Source organism: Taeniopygia guttata, chromosome 2 (assembly GCF_048771995.1).
Source record: "Taeniopygia guttata chromosome 2, bTaeGut7.mat, whole genome shotgun sequence".
NCBI classification, from domain to species: domain Eukaryota; kingdom Metazoa; phylum Chordata; class Aves; order Passeriformes; family Estrildidae; genus Taeniopygia; species Taeniopygia guttata.
Genome location: NC_133026.1, coordinates 14,846,601 through 14,863,264, shown reverse-complemented (window position 1 = coordinate 14,863,264; position 16,664 = coordinate 14,846,601). Strand labels below are relative to the sequence as shown.

Here is a 16,664-nt window from a genome sequence, read left to right as displayed (position 1 = left end):
GAGTGCTGCCATGGGTGATGAGACAGGTTTGCTCAACTGAGCAGTGTTCCTTTATGACAAAAATGGGAAGGAAGCCTTTGGCCAGAAGAAGTGCTTTCTTTTGCTAGAGACCATGAATGGCCAAGTAGGAACAAGGAGGGCTAAATGGGAGGCTACTGCCAATTCCATTCATAGATTCACCAAAACCCAAGAGAGAGGACAGCTACAATGATGATGTCTGGCCTGCAACATGCCATGAGCCTCAGATCACAACCTAGCAAATGAGAAAGGCAGCAGGAAGGAAGGAAAGGTTCCAGTCCCCATCCTCTGCCTTGTATGATATGGGCAGCACTTCTGCCACCTGAGACTGATGCTGGCAGAGGGGAATTTGCTGTGCCACCACCAGCAGCATTCAACATTTCGTTGTGCTGCATCGCGCCCTCACGTGCTTTCTTCTCAGGCTTTCTTTTAATCTCAGGGATGCAAAGAAAGACCAGAACACGTTAGAACAACCACCTGGGGAGTTAGTTATGATTTTTAAAAGCTAATGATGCTGCCCACTGTTCAATGTTTGTAATAAACTGTCTTCTCCCCTTCTTAACTAAATTGTGTATATACAGAGTAAGAAGCAGTACCCGAGGGCCCTGAGCTCTTGGCTGCACAGAGCTGCATAAATAGGAAAGGGGGACAGAAAGTTATTAATTTTCATGCATTTGAATGGCACAGGCTGGGAAGCTCAGGCAAAAGAAAGTAACAAGCATGATCCTGGCTTACAGCTGCAGTGTTTTAATGCAAACCTGAAGATTTTGCTGTCCTCTTGGCAGCTGGCTCACAGCTCAGCCTGCACAAGCGATGCAGACAGGGATTCAAAGGTTGCATGGAAACACATTGCTTTCCTTCAGTCCTGTGCCAAATGTAATACCTGATGGCTCAGCTTGTGTACATTTCTGCAGTATGGAGGAGAGAGGCACTCCGTGACACGGCAGCACACAGCCTGCTGTAACTATTACCTGGAGAGGAACATTTTTCTAATTCTCTAGTCCGTGGTTTTAGACTGATGTCTGCTTTGTGATGAAGTGTCTATGGCTGAGTGGCCCGTGCCTCAGCCTGCGCCAGGGAAGCAGTGCCCTGGGCAGAGCACAGCACATTCCAGGGCTCCAGACTGTTGTACAAATAAGGAAGCAAAAGGTCCGAGCTGGATTAGAGCAGGACTAGTGTATCAGTGTGAACCACATTTCAGCTCTGAAACAGCTTTGTCACAGCGGGAAATACAGTGGCATCCTTCAACCTGCCAGAGCAGAGGCATTACCTTTTGCACAACCATGTCTCAGTTTTTCCTCACGGAAGAAAGCTGTGAAGTTGAGCAGCTCACACATGTGTGCTGGCAGAGGCTTTGGCAAGACCAACACCCACAGAAGAATCACTCAGTCACTCAGTGCAGGGGGACAACCTCCCTGCAGCAGGCAGGTGAGCTTGGGCACAGCACTGTGCAGGTCGAGCCCCTGCAGCCCAAGCACCGCCCAGGCCAGGCTGATAGGACAGGTTTTCTTGTAAAGAGGTGATTTTTCATTTCTGTTTCTACGTTAGTCACCTCCTTTACTGGAACAAATAACTAGCTGGACACTTGTACACAGGAAGCCACCAAGCCACCATCAGCTCAGCATCATCCTCTTCATAAGAGCAGAGAGCTCTGGCACATCAGTGGCCAGGAAACACTGCCAGTGCTTTGATTCCAGTAATTTGGCTGCAGCACTTAATGAATTAGATAGGCTGACCAATGTTTAAGATGTATTTTCCAACTCCTGATATAAGAAATGATAGCTTTTAATTACAGTACTTAATGTTTTAGAGGACAGCTGTTTCTTTCACACTGAATTAACAAGCTATTCTGAGCAGATTTGTACTGTGCATACAGATCTAAATTAGTTGTGAAGATAGTTTACTTTGGAAGTTTATTTTTTTGGCATACCCCCACTTCTGAGTTTCATGTATTTGTTTCTTCTGGCGTGCTGAGGTTATAACAGACAGGACCACTTGCATTTCTCATGATCTGGTGCAACAAGGGCTGGATCTTGGATGGGGCCCTCAGTGTCACCAGAACAACACTGCCAAACTGAGAACAAGTTTATTTTTGTATTGCACAGATGCTGGTTGAAGGGACATAGCTCTTGACCCCTGTTAGCACTCAGGTGCTTGTGTCCAGGGAAGTTAGACACAAGTGCATCCCTGAGGAGCTGACACATAGAAGCCACTCCAGAAAAGATGGAGAAAGGCAGGTACTGCTGCTTTGCAATGTTACTTAACTCCACCTGTTTGCAGAGCAAATTACCCTTAAAAAACATAGCTGGGCTCTCATCTGTATTGTAAGACGTGCAAAGGAAGAAAACAGAAAATAAAAAGCAACTCCAGCCCACACTCTTGGCAGCCTGGCTCTCTCCCAGGTCTCTGGCCTGGATTCCTGCAGTTCTGAGTGAATGTTTCTTTGCTATCTTGCTATCCATCACACCTGCTTTGTCTGTTGCCTTCAGTGTTCTGCATTTACTTATTCCCACACTCAGGATCTCTCTCCCCTTCCCCAGCCCACTGTATTTTAGTGTAATAAGCTGCAAGATGAGATTCTATGAGAAATAAAACCAACACTCTACTGGCCTGTTCCACTTTGAGTTCTGAGTTTGCCGAACACAACACAGATTTCTTTTATTTTTTGAAAGTAGCAGCTGACTACCTTAAGAAACTAGAATCTGTTTGGGGAAGTTGTAGGAAGCTAATATTAGAGCTGCCATTTAATTCTCAAGGCAATAAAATGGACTGAGAGGCCAAGTCGCCTCTGAATGTCTTTCATGTTGGTTTGTTACACAGTGTGAGCTTGTTTTACAAGTGCTCTGTTTACAAGAATGTTGGGGGAGCTGGAGAGGGGGGGAATGTTCATTTAAGCCCCACATTCACATAGGGCTACTTTTGTAAAGGCCTGATCCAGTCCTACCAGCTGCTTGCCCACAAAACTTCACAATTGTGGAGGCTAATTAAGATTCTTCAGAGGAGCTCTCCTCTCCCCAGCGGCTGCAGGCAGCCTCATCAGACATGCTGTCCCTCCCCCTGGGCCCGGCAGAACGCCCTTCTGTGCCTGGGTTATGTTATGGCTTATGAATTAACCAATTGATTCTGAAAATATCACTACTTTAGGGCTAAATAAAGCTGTTCCCTTTAAGGGGAAAAAAGTCAGGGCTCTGCCAAGGAATAAACTGATACCATGTTACCTATAAACTCCCTTCTCTCTCATGCTGCAAGGCATTTGCTTGCCAGGGTACAGTGAGTTGAGTACAAAAGGAATTTATCGTGGATTTCTGTGAATAGAGGGAGGCTTTCCTGAGCCTGGACAGTAAGCATGACCTATCCACTTGCAAGTAAATAAAGCTCCCTGCATGCAACTCCGACTTAAAAAATTAGCTTACTTGAAGTGACTGTGCATATTTGCCTTTTTTGTGTCCACTTCTCTCCAGCTTCAAAGTGAAGAAACCTGTAACCAGTACCGATCAAGCATGGCTGAAAGTTGGTTGGTACTACTGCTCTGTAGCTGAACACAGCTCTAGTGCTGGAACAAAAATCTCAGCTGGCACCAATACATAATGTTGGACCTCCAGAATCCTTTGAGGGGTTATGGCCCCAAAAAAATTTATATTCAGGCTTTAAATTGATTTTAAACCAGAACCAAATCCAATATAGAGTCTGAACGGAGTAATATAAAAAATTAACTATGTTTCATGTAATGCACATAGCTATCCCCTGGTGTGTTTGTGCAGATCCCTCATTTTACTTACTTAAAATAAAGTTAACTGCAGGGACAAGACAAGATCTTTCAAGCAGTGAAGAAACTCCATGTGGTGATGTACACAGTTTCATGTTGGTCACAACAAATGTACCATCAGCTTGGACTTTCTCCTCTTCCTAAATGTCTCAAGTGTTTGCCTATACCTCCTTCAATTAAGGATCCTCTCCCCTCCCCAAACTAAAAATTGGAATATTAAGACAACCTCATTGGACAAAACCACACTATATATTGTAATAACAAAATGCTTTATTTTTGGGGAATACAAGGAAAAGTGTGACATCATAATCAAATTGCTTTAAAAAGGCATTCTTCCTTTGAAAACGGTAACACTCGCAACAAAAGGTGGCCGGTGAACAAGCCCTCTCATGTAGCAGCAGCAATTCTTTCTTTACAGCCAAAGGCAGGGTATGAATAATGTACAGCCACAGATTCCAATCAGTCAATATTTTCTCGTAGGTTAGGGCACAGGCTCAGCACTGCTCAGTGTGACAGCCCAGAGGGAGGCTGGCAACACACCTCTGAGACAGGGCTTTCACAGTCCTCACCCAGTCGCTTTGCAACAAACCACAAGACTTCACCATTACCACAAGAAGACACTGAGAAAGCCACAAGGTTACTAATCTTCTTGCTCATCTCCAAAAACTTTTCATGCAAGCCCTATGCTCGTGAAATTCTCGTACCATCAGTCTGGTTACAGCTCGGAGTGTCACCCCACATCCCCTCTGCTGGCAGCCAGGGCTGTGTGTGAGAGGGACACAGCAGATCGAAGGCTCCTGACACAATCCCTTCCTCAACGTATCTGTTTCCTGTACAGGGGGCTCCAAGCTGGGATGTGTTTTAAAGACTGCAAATTTGTATCCATAAATTACTTCTGCCCTCTCTGAACCTTATGTTAGAATTCAAGTTGTTAAAGAAAGGGACTGGGAAGTTTCTAAAATTGTCAGGTTATAAAGTAGGCATTCATATTTCAGTCCAGTGTGACAGCTCTCTGTCACAAGTGGCATCCATCCATGCTAAGGGGTAAGATACATTGGTCTTGTTTAAAGGAGGCTCGTGTTGTCTGAAGTGGGGATGGTAAACTCTAAAAGAACTACTGGTTTTCTTTATTCAGGTTAGACATAACAAATATGTCAGATACAGCAGTTAGTCTAGAAAAATACATTTAAAAAATCTTCAGCTGACCATGCGCCCTGTAACAAAATCTTTCAAAACCAATTTTACAAATTATTCTACATTAATGTAAAAAGAAAATCTTAAATTTAGCATAGTGGATTCCATCAAACATCTATCTATCAAAACATGACTTTCACTACCTGAAGATGTTAGAATTCATAATACATTTTTTCTAATGAATTCTGTACATATTAAATAACCTAAAAGGCTCTTCTTGTAGTGCATTAACAATTTAGCAAGCACACTCAGTATTTCTCCAGTACCATTTGCATTACAGTTATTTGCCCGCAAATGTAATTAACGTCTAAAAGTGCACAGAGTTAGATCTCCCTCCCTCCCCATAACCTGTTTCCCTGCTGAAACCCAGACATCCACTGGAAACATTATGCTACTGTAGCTACTCTACCCATGATTAGAAATGTATGACTAAAGTGTTCTTAAACTATACAGGAGCTGACTTATATACAGGAATCAAAAGGACAGCCTGTATTTACATCCAGAATGAACTTCCACTACCACAGCATTATACCAAGAACTCAGTACAGTGTTACAGTCGGTATTCACGCAGGACTTTAGCTTTAGATCAGTATAACACAAACTTAGTTCAGCACATACCCTGAAAAAATGAACATCTTTATTAAATATTACTTCTATTATGCGCCATGACAAATAACCATTGCTGGATATTCTTACAAGTTCAGTGTTTGAAATAGTGTAATAGTGTGCTGCTTTATGAAGCAGCAAAGAACTTCCAGAGAGGCTGCTGGGGAAAAAAAAAAAAAAAAGAAAGAAAGAAGTAAAAAAAAAAAATTCCAAAAAACAAACAAACAAACAAACAAGAAAACAAAAAAAAAAGCCCCACCAAAAAAAAAAAAAAAAAAAAAACAACAGAAAAACAGGAGAAAAAGAATGACAGAGGGCAGCAGACATCAAGGGAAGAATTAAATTTGAATAACTAAACCAAACTGTTAGTGCAAGTCTATGACAGTCACAGCATGGAGAAATCCCTTGGAAACGTGTCATACAGATCTAAGTAGGTTGTAATAAACAAGCTTAAGATGTAACTTCACTGAATTTTTCCATACTGGGAAAAATGGTAAGACTTTTCCCCATCATATGGAAGAATATTGAGATTAAATTCCAGATTATCCAGTCTGAGATTATTAGTTTTACTCTCCATGAAATCCAGTGTATGAACCTATATTAATTGTTTCCAATGATACTTTAAAAAGGTAAACTATAAACTTTTCAATTCACTTTTTATATTGAACTTTTCAAAGAAATCTGAAGTGTTGTCTTTAATTCGCATTATAGTGGTCAAACATTTCTCCTGTTTCTCCCCTCCCCAAAAGTGCAAAAAACAAGTTGCTGCTTGGTCCACAAACATAAAACATCATATACAGCAAGAGGTTTTCTTTCTGATGGAGTAGTGCTGCCAACCCATCACTTCCAGTTTCTGCTCCAAGAAAAATGTCAGCGTCCAAAGATGGAATTCAATTCCAGTAGAATTAACTCTACAATCTGATTCTGGTACACTGTGTGGACTGCTATGTTACCAGTCTCTTTCTCTGGCTTTAATAAGGTTGGACCAAAAACTATTGCTATACTTTGATAGGTCATTCGGTTCTTTTCTCCATTTTCTACAACTCTGAAAGAGAAAACAATACACAAGAAGAGATTTATCAGTGTTAGGGCGATGAGATGACAGAAAAAGACACATCCCAGAGCAAATGGCTATTCAGAGTATTTATTTAATAAGTAGTCTTGCTATTAGGACATACAGCTGCCATAATTCTCCTCTCTATGAAAAAAGTTTTGTTTTGAAATGTCATTCTTGGTCCTCTCATAGTCTTTCTAAAGGATTTGGCAGCAAACATCACAATTATGCAACATACTGTCTCAAGTCTGGTGTTCTGCAAGCTCATATCCAAACAGTTCATACATGTTTTTATCAAGTCCAGTATAAAAAAATGCAGTAAGAACAGTCACTTGGTACTTTAAATTGGATTCTTTATCTTTAAGAAAAGATCAGCAACACAAAGCCTTTCCTGCTATCTGTTACTTACCTTTTCAGGTGTCTAAAGAGTACCTGCATTGTGTCCTGATTTGGTTTTGGCAACTGTTTGATTAAATCTTTAACAGCAGGGACACGCTGCCTTGGTTCTTGCTCTGTAAAAGGATAAGGTTGAGAAACAAAAGTTCAGTATTTTTGTTTAAAACTTGAGCATAAAATTGAAGAGGCTGGGAACGAAAGGCACGGTTTGCAGCGCTTATCCAAGATGGGACACTGCCATCTCCCGGCCGGCCCCGGCAGCACGGACAGGCAACTCCGGACAAGTCACCCCCTTCACAACCAAAACATTCTTCTTAGGTCCAAAATAATTTTTTAACTTGAACAGGACTTATCCAAACACCATATGCAAGTTCTCCAGACTTACTAATTGCATTGACAAAGTCATTGAAGTGGTTGTAAGTGAACAGCGGCTCTGGCAATTCTCTGAAGAACATTTTTAGAGCTCCTGTAATGACATGTATATCTTCCCATTTACTGTCATTCAAGTCCAGCTTCTCATCTGAGAGAGAAAAATAAATAATTAATGATAATACTTCAACTATAAAAGCTCTTTTTTAAAAAAATTAACTCAACATTCTTCTGTACTTATTGCTTTCAAAGCAGTGAAGACTTGCTCCACTTCAGCACGTTCCACATCCCATTCTGGGATACAGAGCTGCAGCAGCAGATGGAGATGGCTATACTCTGCCTACTGCACTACATACAGTTCCCCTGCTCCTAGAGCATTTTCCAGAAGGGAACAGGAGCTGCTGATATAATACAAAATTTACTGTTAATCCTGTCAATCAGGAAACGAAAGGTCAGATTCTGGATAGGCTACACTAAGATACTACCAGAACAAAAGGTTTTAAACACAGAGTACAGTGAAGAGGGGCTAAGCCCTCCCCCAACTAAAAGGCAGTAGCAAATCTCACTTAAAAAAACCCATTAACTTACAATTTTAATGCTAGTGAAAGCTTAACATGCTTCCTGTTTTTCCATAAGGTGTTGAGTTATTTTGTTAGAACCTTCCTCAAATTCTATTACCCTCTTTTTCTAGAATTCTGTTCTGGCAATGCCTCTATGGTCTGCATGAAACTAAACCTCCAGAATATGAGGTTTTTCAAGTAATGTATGCTACACAGTCAGTTCTGTAATTCTGAAGTAATTTTACTTTGAGGATGACAGTCATTTCTCTTGATACACTAGTTAGAGAGAAATCTTTTTCCTTAGCTTTCTATGGAGTTCAACAATCTGAAAATATATGCTACTGTAATAACTGGAGGAAGCTTACCATGATTGACTGCAAATCTCAGCTTCTGTATCACTGCAAGATTGCCACTAACTCTGTATAATCCATCGATATCTAATCCTGAAATAAAGGGATAAATCCATTTTAATAACTCACATATGTATAGGTCTACTCAGCAAAATTAAAAGCAAAGGAAACCCACCTTGTAACACAGAAATAAAAAGTTAAACTAGCTTGTTTTGATGGGCAGGGCATATAAAACAGAGGGGGGTTAATTTGCTGACACAAGTTTGGCAGCATAGAGCTCAAAGTAATCTCTAAAACTTCCTATTCAAGTAGTAATGAGACAACAGCTCCAAGTTTCCCAAATGAGATCAGATGTCTTGCTTAAGATGCTCTTGGTGGGTGGGCAGGGAATACATGGGAGTCCAACATGCAATAACCAGGTATTTTGTGGATACAATGTTCAGTTTTTAATGTATGGTTAAGAAAAGCCCAATCAAGTCATGCATAGAGAGCATCTCAAAGTTGTCAAGTGACCAGGTTTACATGGAGAAGGAATGATGCACATGCACACTCAGAGCTACCCAACAGCCTACAGAACTAAAATGGGCAGCCCTTGCCTCACAGGATTGCACACTCAAAAAGAAGAAAACTGTGTCTCTGTGGTTGCTACTGCAGTTACTCAGCAGTGATTAGGAGGTAAAGAATTTATCTGAAAAGCCACTTGGATGCAGCAGGTGAGTCAGTGCCACTGAGAGGGCGAGTGTTGCCAGAATACCTGCAAGTCCCTGTAGCTCCTCAAGGAGTTGTCTGATGCAACACAGCACAGTTACCAGCACCATCTGACATATCCCCTTTCCCCATAATCCACTAGTCATTCCTTTACAGAATGGACTGATTTGAAGTGTATTGGTAGAAGGAAGAAGAGTTGGAGAGGTAGAAAAAAAAAAGCTGTTCGTTTCTGTCAGCTTCCCTTCAGGTATTTAAAAAAGGAAAACTTCACTATTTTCACTGTAGTCCTGCCTTTAAAATTAAAAAGAAAAAAAGAAAAAAAGAAAAAAAAAAAGAAAAGAAAAGGAACAAAGCAAAATAACCCCTTTCTCACAATCTTCAGATCACAAACTAAATAAAGCCTGCTGCCACAAGCAAGGTGGCAGTTTGTCAAACTGGAGTTATGCAATGGAAGCAGTTTTTCTCCCCTCCCAGGTTATAAGATAGAAGCATTGACAAAGAGGACTACAGGCTAAATGAAGTTCCCATGGAAGATGCCTTCGAATTCACATGTACTCCCCTGTAACACTTACCCCAGTACTCAAGAGAATGTTCTCAGATTAACGGACTGGTAAATATCTGAATGATGATTATGGAGATTCCATAATCCCCTCTCAGTCATCTTTTCCAAGAGATAAGGCAAAGACAACAGCAAGAAACAGGCAAGAAAACCCGCAGAGACCACAGCCAAGTCACAACCAACACACTTTCAACAAAAATGTGAAGATGTGCTTTACAGCAGAAAACCCAGAATGCCACATGTAGCTTTCAAACAAAGTGTTCTCAGTTATTAGGTAGGAAATACATATTTTCAATCAAAGCAAACAAAAAAAAACCCTGAGTCAATATATAGACACTGATAATCTCCAGAATTGCATAAAATAGAGCAATTCATGTAACTGGCTGAAGGGCATCAAACCAACAGGCTGGTCTTCTGGCAGTCAGTGCATAGAGAGCAGGAACACAACTTTTCCTAAAAGTTCATTTCAAGGAAGTTTTCACAGAAGTGATTGTTAGCATGCTTAAACCTTCCAAAAATGAATAGTTGCATTTCAATGGTCTCACTTTTAATCTGAAAAAAAACCCCAACTTGATGAGCTGAGCTCTTCTACTACTTCTTGAAATCCCTCTTCCCTTGGAGCCTTGCTGCCAGGAGGCCGTCCTGCCTTTTCTTCAGTTTGAAATATATTGAAGTAGATCAGTTTCTCAGATATAAGGATTTCCTCCCCTCTCCCCACTTTGGATCCCACCTATGTCTTCACTCTTGAAAACCCAATGCTAACTCCAGATACAAATTTCAGATTATCTTCCCCAAATAAACCAACAGAATTTTAAGATTAAAACATTCAACATTAAGACTGGTGAGCTAGAGAGATTTGTAAACAAAAAATTCAACCATACCATGTTCCTCAACATGCTCAATGCACAGCTTCACGAACTTTGGCACCGTGCTGTTTTCTCTTTGACACAAGCTGGTGAGATTTGAACCAAAAACTTGATCTGGAACCAAGTAAAGAGACTGATTTACAGTGGAACAGGACACAAGTGACAGAACTAGTTCAGGTTAAAACAAACCTCTACAAAGGGCAAAGTCTACTGGATACAATTGTCGCAGCATTGGAGAGGAAATAGGAAAGTTTTGAAAAGAGTTCTCAGCAGCTCCCAGCGAGAAAAAGCTCTCAGTATGAAGAAAAGAAGTTTTGCTACTGAAATAATTTTAATCCATCAGGTGATACTTTTAAAGAGTCATGTTGTCAATAATGTTATAAGAAATTTAAAGAATACAAATGTGTCCTGTTACACTCCATTCCTGTCCCAAGCTCAACACGCATTTATTGCAATCTTTGTTAAAAATTCGAAGAGACAATGAACTTTAACTGGAGTGAAAGCTTTTGGCATTGCTTGGAAAAAAAACCTTGCAAAATGTCGTCTTTCACTGCACCCACTGTTTAACACAGCATTATATATTAATTTACTTTAACATAGAGTCTTCTGACATTTTTAAGTTCTGACACAAATTTGTAAATGATAGACTTGTACCTCAGAGATCTGAATGGGATGCATGTCTGACTACACATAGGCAACCTGGCTGCAAGGTCAGAATCTAAATACAGATATTTATGGGCAATGGTAAATCTGAATCTTATTTTCAAAACTGCACGATTCAGGAATATTTTCCATCATAAAGTGGAGCAAAAATGAAAATTAGCTTGGACAGAGAAGAGAGTCTTGCAATGTCTCAGTGAATTTCAGCAGCATGTTAATTCTTCTTGCTCAGATTGCTATCACCAAAACCTTTGATAGATCCATTTCTATGGGTTTCATCAAAGATGCCCAAATAATAGATGGCCTCTTCTGTTCAGATGCATGAGGGTGACATGGGGTCATGAGACAGAGAAGCAAAGATTCCACTCTTAAAGGGAAGGGTTGTTTGTTGGTTTGTTTACTATGTTAAATTAGATACATAAGTGGCCATCTTCCCAGAATCTGGTGTATCTTACTTCAGAGCTTCTGCAAAAGAGAGACTGCTCTTGCATTTGCATCATGCACAGCGTCTAGCCCATTTTTCATGTTCAGTAGTGTCAGTAGATTAACAACTCTTGCATCTTGACTAGTGCTTTGGGAAACCCAAACAGCACACCAAACCAATTTTACAGTATGAAAATGGGCATTTAATGGCATTATTAGCTGGATATGATAAGGCCAGTGGTCCACACCACCTCAGTGCTGTGGCAGCTACTCACGCAGCAAGCTTTATAAGCAGAACCAGTAGCAAAGGATTGAAAAAGCCCACGCAGCAGAAAGCCAGGCTAGCATGCAGCTGTGGCAGGTAAAGCAATGCAGATTAGGTAGCAGAAGAAAATAGTAGCATGTAACAAAGTAATTTGCTACAATTGCCTTTGACTTTAATAATTTCAACATATACAGTAGTATTTTTTCTTCACATCTTAAAAGTAACATCTGTACTTTTGATTTTCCATGTAACAAAACTTTAACACAGCTCCTTCTCCACTTAGGGCATGCTGTTTCAAGTGGATTTTTTTCTTCCAGAACTTTTCACTAGTTTTTCTGCTCATACTGGGTTTGCCAAGCTTTCCATTTATTAAGCTTGTTCTGCAGCAGCCACAAAAGTACACTGGGCTTTTAAATGAAGACTTCTGTATTCTTCATTCATACAATAAATGTAAAGCTGTACAGTGCACATCCAACTTTTAAAATTTACACCATACTTTTAAATAAAAACCAAACTCCTCATTCCTTAATGCCTTTATTAAAAATCCAATCATTAGCACGCACATGTACAAGTTAAACTTGGCTTTGTGTTCACTGTTGCCAATGTCAGAAGTTACGTCACTGAGCCATGACATGAATACTAAGTTGTAAAGCAGAGCAAAACGTCAAAGTCTGGGAATAATGCTCCATTATTCCAAACAAAATTTCCATCATTTACAAGTAAATTATATTTGCAGATACACAAATATATCAAATGCTACATGCAACAGAAGCACACCTGTTAAAAGTATGTGGTGAGGCAAATCACAGTAGGATTTTGTCTGGTATTTGCCTACCCATATGCTATTTTGACCCTAGTAGAGCACCACCTACAAGTCCTGCTAAAGCATACAAATAAATAAATAAATGAAGTTTTACAATGAGTATCAAGTCAATAATTTACACAAACACAGTAACTTAAACCTGTGCAAATACTGTTGTCTCAAATTTCTACAAGTGTGACAAAAAGAAATCTCTCATAACTTTGATGCAAGAGTATCAGTAACACTCTTCACGAAACAATTAAAACAATGCATACATTCAAAAATTGTTATGGGAAAAATATGTTTAAGTTAAGACTCCTGTAACCTCATCCTGGTTTTCCTAAATATTTAATTTCTTATGATATGGCACATGATTGTCTGGTTCCACACAGACTAAAACACCCTTGTGAAGGGTGAGCACGCGCACTCAGCTTTGTACCCAAAGGGCTGTTCTTTCCCCTGTTTGCACAAATGAGGGTCAGATATCTGGATTTCCAGCTCAGAAGGGTGGAATGCAGTGCTTCTTAGCTAGAGAGTCCAAGTCCAAACGGGCTCCTGGGCCCCCAGTTTCCACTGCATTTTGGCCAGCAGTGAGCCGAAGGAGAGGGCATCCTCCGAGCAGTTTAATGGCTAGTAACAGCACTCAGAAGTACAGCAATCACCAGGTCCACTATACATCCAAGACTTTTGTTAAACCAACTATACACACATATTTTACTCTGAAACTAGACCATTTTAACCCCATTTTACACATGAACTACTAAACCCAGCTTTTCAAATTATGTCCTTTGTTAAAAAGGTTCATTTACCCTTAATGTAGCCTTTTTCACGGACAGCTTGTAATGTAGGGCGCCGTGTAAGAAACTTCTTGAGCTTTGTTTTGGTCTTTTTCTGATCTGTGGAGTCTATATTGCTGGGTGCTTTCACTGCTGAAAAGAGAAACACATTTACCATTACCACCCACAGAACCAACACTGCATTTATTAGCCAAGGAACCAACATTAAATAAAAAACCATTATGATCCAAAACACACAAAAAACCTCTTCAAATTTGCAACGCAGCCCTAATTTTTTCCTTAACTTTCTGAAACTCCTTGTAAATAGAATCCATTTCTCAAACTACCAAGAGACAACAGTGTCACTAAAAACTTGCAAAACCAACTAAATGATAGCTTATGCATGGAATTGATGTGGAAATTTAAAAATGCAACTATGTTTCAAAGCCAGTCCTGCCTCTCTTGAAATAATTATATCTTGAAAGAAATAAATACGTTTTTGAAAATTACATATAGAGCCTGTAGAGAAAGCAGAGAAGACAGTTAGCCTGGTAAGTCAGCTACTATTTCTCTGCATCCGACACCTTGAAAATAATTTCACCACTGCTTTTTTCCCCCCCATTTTAAATGTGTCATACAACAGGAGCTAAAGACATTTCACACTTCCTTCCTTCTTCTTCCTTTTTTAAAGTATAATCAAGAAAACATGGAATAAAATTTACCAAGTGGCATCAAGATGTAGAATAAACTATATTAAGATTGTTTCCAAACTTCAGTAGTTTCATTTTTAGCTGTGATTTTGAATTCTTCTCTATTTACACATAACACTGGAGATGTAGAAAATAAAAACTGGCATTGCTAGAAAAAATAAGTGGAAATTTTTCAACTCACAACGAAGTTTCTTAGAGTCTTTATTTTCTTTCTCTTTCTCTTTGTCTTGTTTTTCCACTCCAGGGGAATCTGGTACCTCATCATCTAATGCTTCATCAGACTCTATTACCTGTTGGATTCAAGAAGATATGCAGTGCTCAGTTTGCCAGTTCAGAAAATACAGCATTAACACACACATTTCCTGCAGACAGTTCTACAATCCACAATTTTCCCCCTATAATGACATTCAGTTTGTTCTTTCCTGAACACTAGATGTTAAACCTCTTCAGACACAACACCAGTCTCATTCACAGAGTAACTTTGAGAAATACTATTTAATCATAAAACTGGACACTGAACAAAGTACAACCAGCCTATCATGATAACACTTCATTACATCAACCAATAAATGACAGAAATTATTTTTGGTTGGGCTTATTTTCCAAATCCAATAGACAAACATCAGCTATTTAATGGTCTGCCACAGAAATGCCTGACTGATAAGAGTAGAAAAAAAATTTCTAGAACATTTTCCCAATTTGTTTTCTCTATAAGTAAAATTTTCCTAATAGAAAATAGAACTATCAGTTGGAAAATCTCACTACTGTCAAAACACACTGAACACCCTCTGAAAAGTAAGTGCACCAGTGTCTAAAATTCTTTCCCAGTGTTCCTGCTATCTCAGCATATTCTCATTAAACATTGTCAAGTGAAAACATAGACCATGTTGAAGTTTGGAGGCAGATACCAGTCTGCTGACCTTACCTACAGCCCAGGCTACATGCATGACTGCAGACATACCAGGAAATGGGGAAAGAAACTTCCTCAGCTTCAGTACAACATATTCCCTTCCCAAACTGTGCGTGTTTTACTTCACTTCAACTGAAGTGAACTGGACTGCTATGCAGTTGCCAAAATCTGACTGCAGAGTGCCTTCTTTTACAAGGAAGGAAACTGTAAAAATGAGGCAGGGTTGTGTACTCCAGGGCACCGAGCAGCAGCATCACTTCCTGGACTAAGCTGTACTTTAACCTGTAGGGCAGTGTTCCTTTTAAACACCTTCACTCCTGTTCCTTTTCAAAAGCGTTGGATAGTCTTTTTACACATCATAGATCAATATATTCAATTGCCCAAATAATGTCCCCATTAAGGATCTTCTGCTACTCTTCAAGAGGCCTCAAAGCTTTTTAGGATTGGCATATCTTAAAACTATTAAATGCTTTGGAAAAAAGTCACCTGGGATCTAGTTTGTACTATGCAACAAGTCTAGACTAATAACATGGACATTTCTATATTTAAAAAAGAGCAGCCACATCCTTTGCTGTTCCTCTTGTACAGGATATTGCCACAACAGCAGCCTGAGGGAGCAAAGAGAACAGAATCTGATCTGCCCTTTCTTTTGAGGAAGGTCTTGTCATGCTAGCAATAGTGCTTTGGCCATGGGAAAGAGACCACAGCTACTATTACCATAAACTTTCCAAAATTAAAAGCTGGCTTTAGATCTGATGAATTTTTGTACCCAAAACTTCAGTGCTTCAACTTAGCAGTTAATAATTTTCTTGACTTATGCCTTGTAGTCTTGGCTACCAGCTCCCAGCAGTATACACCACCATTTCCTCCAGAATGCTGATAAACTCTCCTTATTCCATCATTCCTCAACCTAACATGCAATACCTCACATCTCAGCATATCTTGGCCTTTCCATCTTCACTCATTTATAAGCAGGGAAGAAGTGGCCTCAGTTGTGTTACACAGGGCAGACAGGAGAAGGGGTCACTGAGTGACTGGGTGACACTGCCTTGCCTGGCTGTTAAGGCCATGACATTTCCATACCAAGAGAGAGCAGATTAGGAACCTAAACTAGGACTGCTCAGAAAGAAACTCAACCATTCATATTAGCCTGCTGTGTTTTGGTGGAAAATGTGTGAAAAACACTAACAGAGCTATGAGAAATGAAAGTCACTGACTGGCACTGAAAGCAGCAAAACTGGAGCTTATGGACAGCAGCCAAGCCTGGAACTACTAAAAAATAAGAATACGTATGAAGTACACTTGATAGAGAGCAATATTTTCTGCAAGATCTCCTGTAACTTCTGAATTAAAAAACTGTTAATCCTGTTTGGCAATGTCAAAAGCAACTGCTTGAGCACTTCTCTGATAATTAAATACTTGGCATTATGCTGTCAGATAAGAGATAATACAATATTTTGCCAGGACTTTTAATTTGCACTTCAGTGCAGCCATAGTAAGTGAAGAGCAGCATGAAATGCTAACAGAATGTATGTCATTAAGTTGTACCCTGGCCATTCTCTCCCTTTCATTCCCTCTCTATCAGAACCTTTCAGGTCACTGAGACAGAACAAGTATTTGGCCAGAGAAGTTCATTTCTGAGATAGATGTCAGCCCACACTGCCTGCATCTT

At 39.9% G+C, this 16,664-nt stretch overlaps 1 protein-coding gene across 20 annotated transcripts in view; it reads right to left on the bottom strand.

Moving 5' to 3' along the window:
- Nucleotides 1–4,036: 4,036 nt before the first annotated feature.
- ARHGAP12 (Rho GTPase activating protein 12) overlaps nucleotides 4,037–16,664 on the bottom strand; it is a 75,519-nt gene continuing 62,891 nt past the window's right edge. For 17 of the 20 annotated variants that reach the window (XM_072925371.1, XM_030264384.4, XM_072925361.1 and 14 more), the window contains 7 exons: nucleotides 14,264–14,372; nucleotides 13,406–13,525; nucleotides 10,462–10,560; nucleotides 8,329–8,406; nucleotides 7,420–7,554; nucleotides 7,048–7,150; nucleotides 4,037–6,629 (listed from right to left, as the gene is read on the bottom strand). In XM_072925371.1, coding sequence (XP_072781472.1) covers nucleotides 6,455–6,629; nucleotides 7,048–7,150; nucleotides 7,420–7,554; nucleotides 8,329–8,406; nucleotides 10,462–10,560; nucleotides 13,406–13,525; nucleotides 14,264–14,372 — 819 coding nt within the window. In that variant the 3' untranslated portion in view covers nucleotides 4,037–6,454. Of the gene's footprint in view, nucleotides 6,630–7,047; nucleotides 7,151–7,419; nucleotides 7,555–8,328; nucleotides 8,407–9,144; nucleotides 9,313–10,461; nucleotides 10,561–13,405; nucleotides 13,526–14,263; nucleotides 14,373–16,664 lie in introns of those variants that run through there. The other 3 variants (XM_072925358.1, XM_072925368.1, XM_072925375.1) reach the window with 2 other exon arrangements.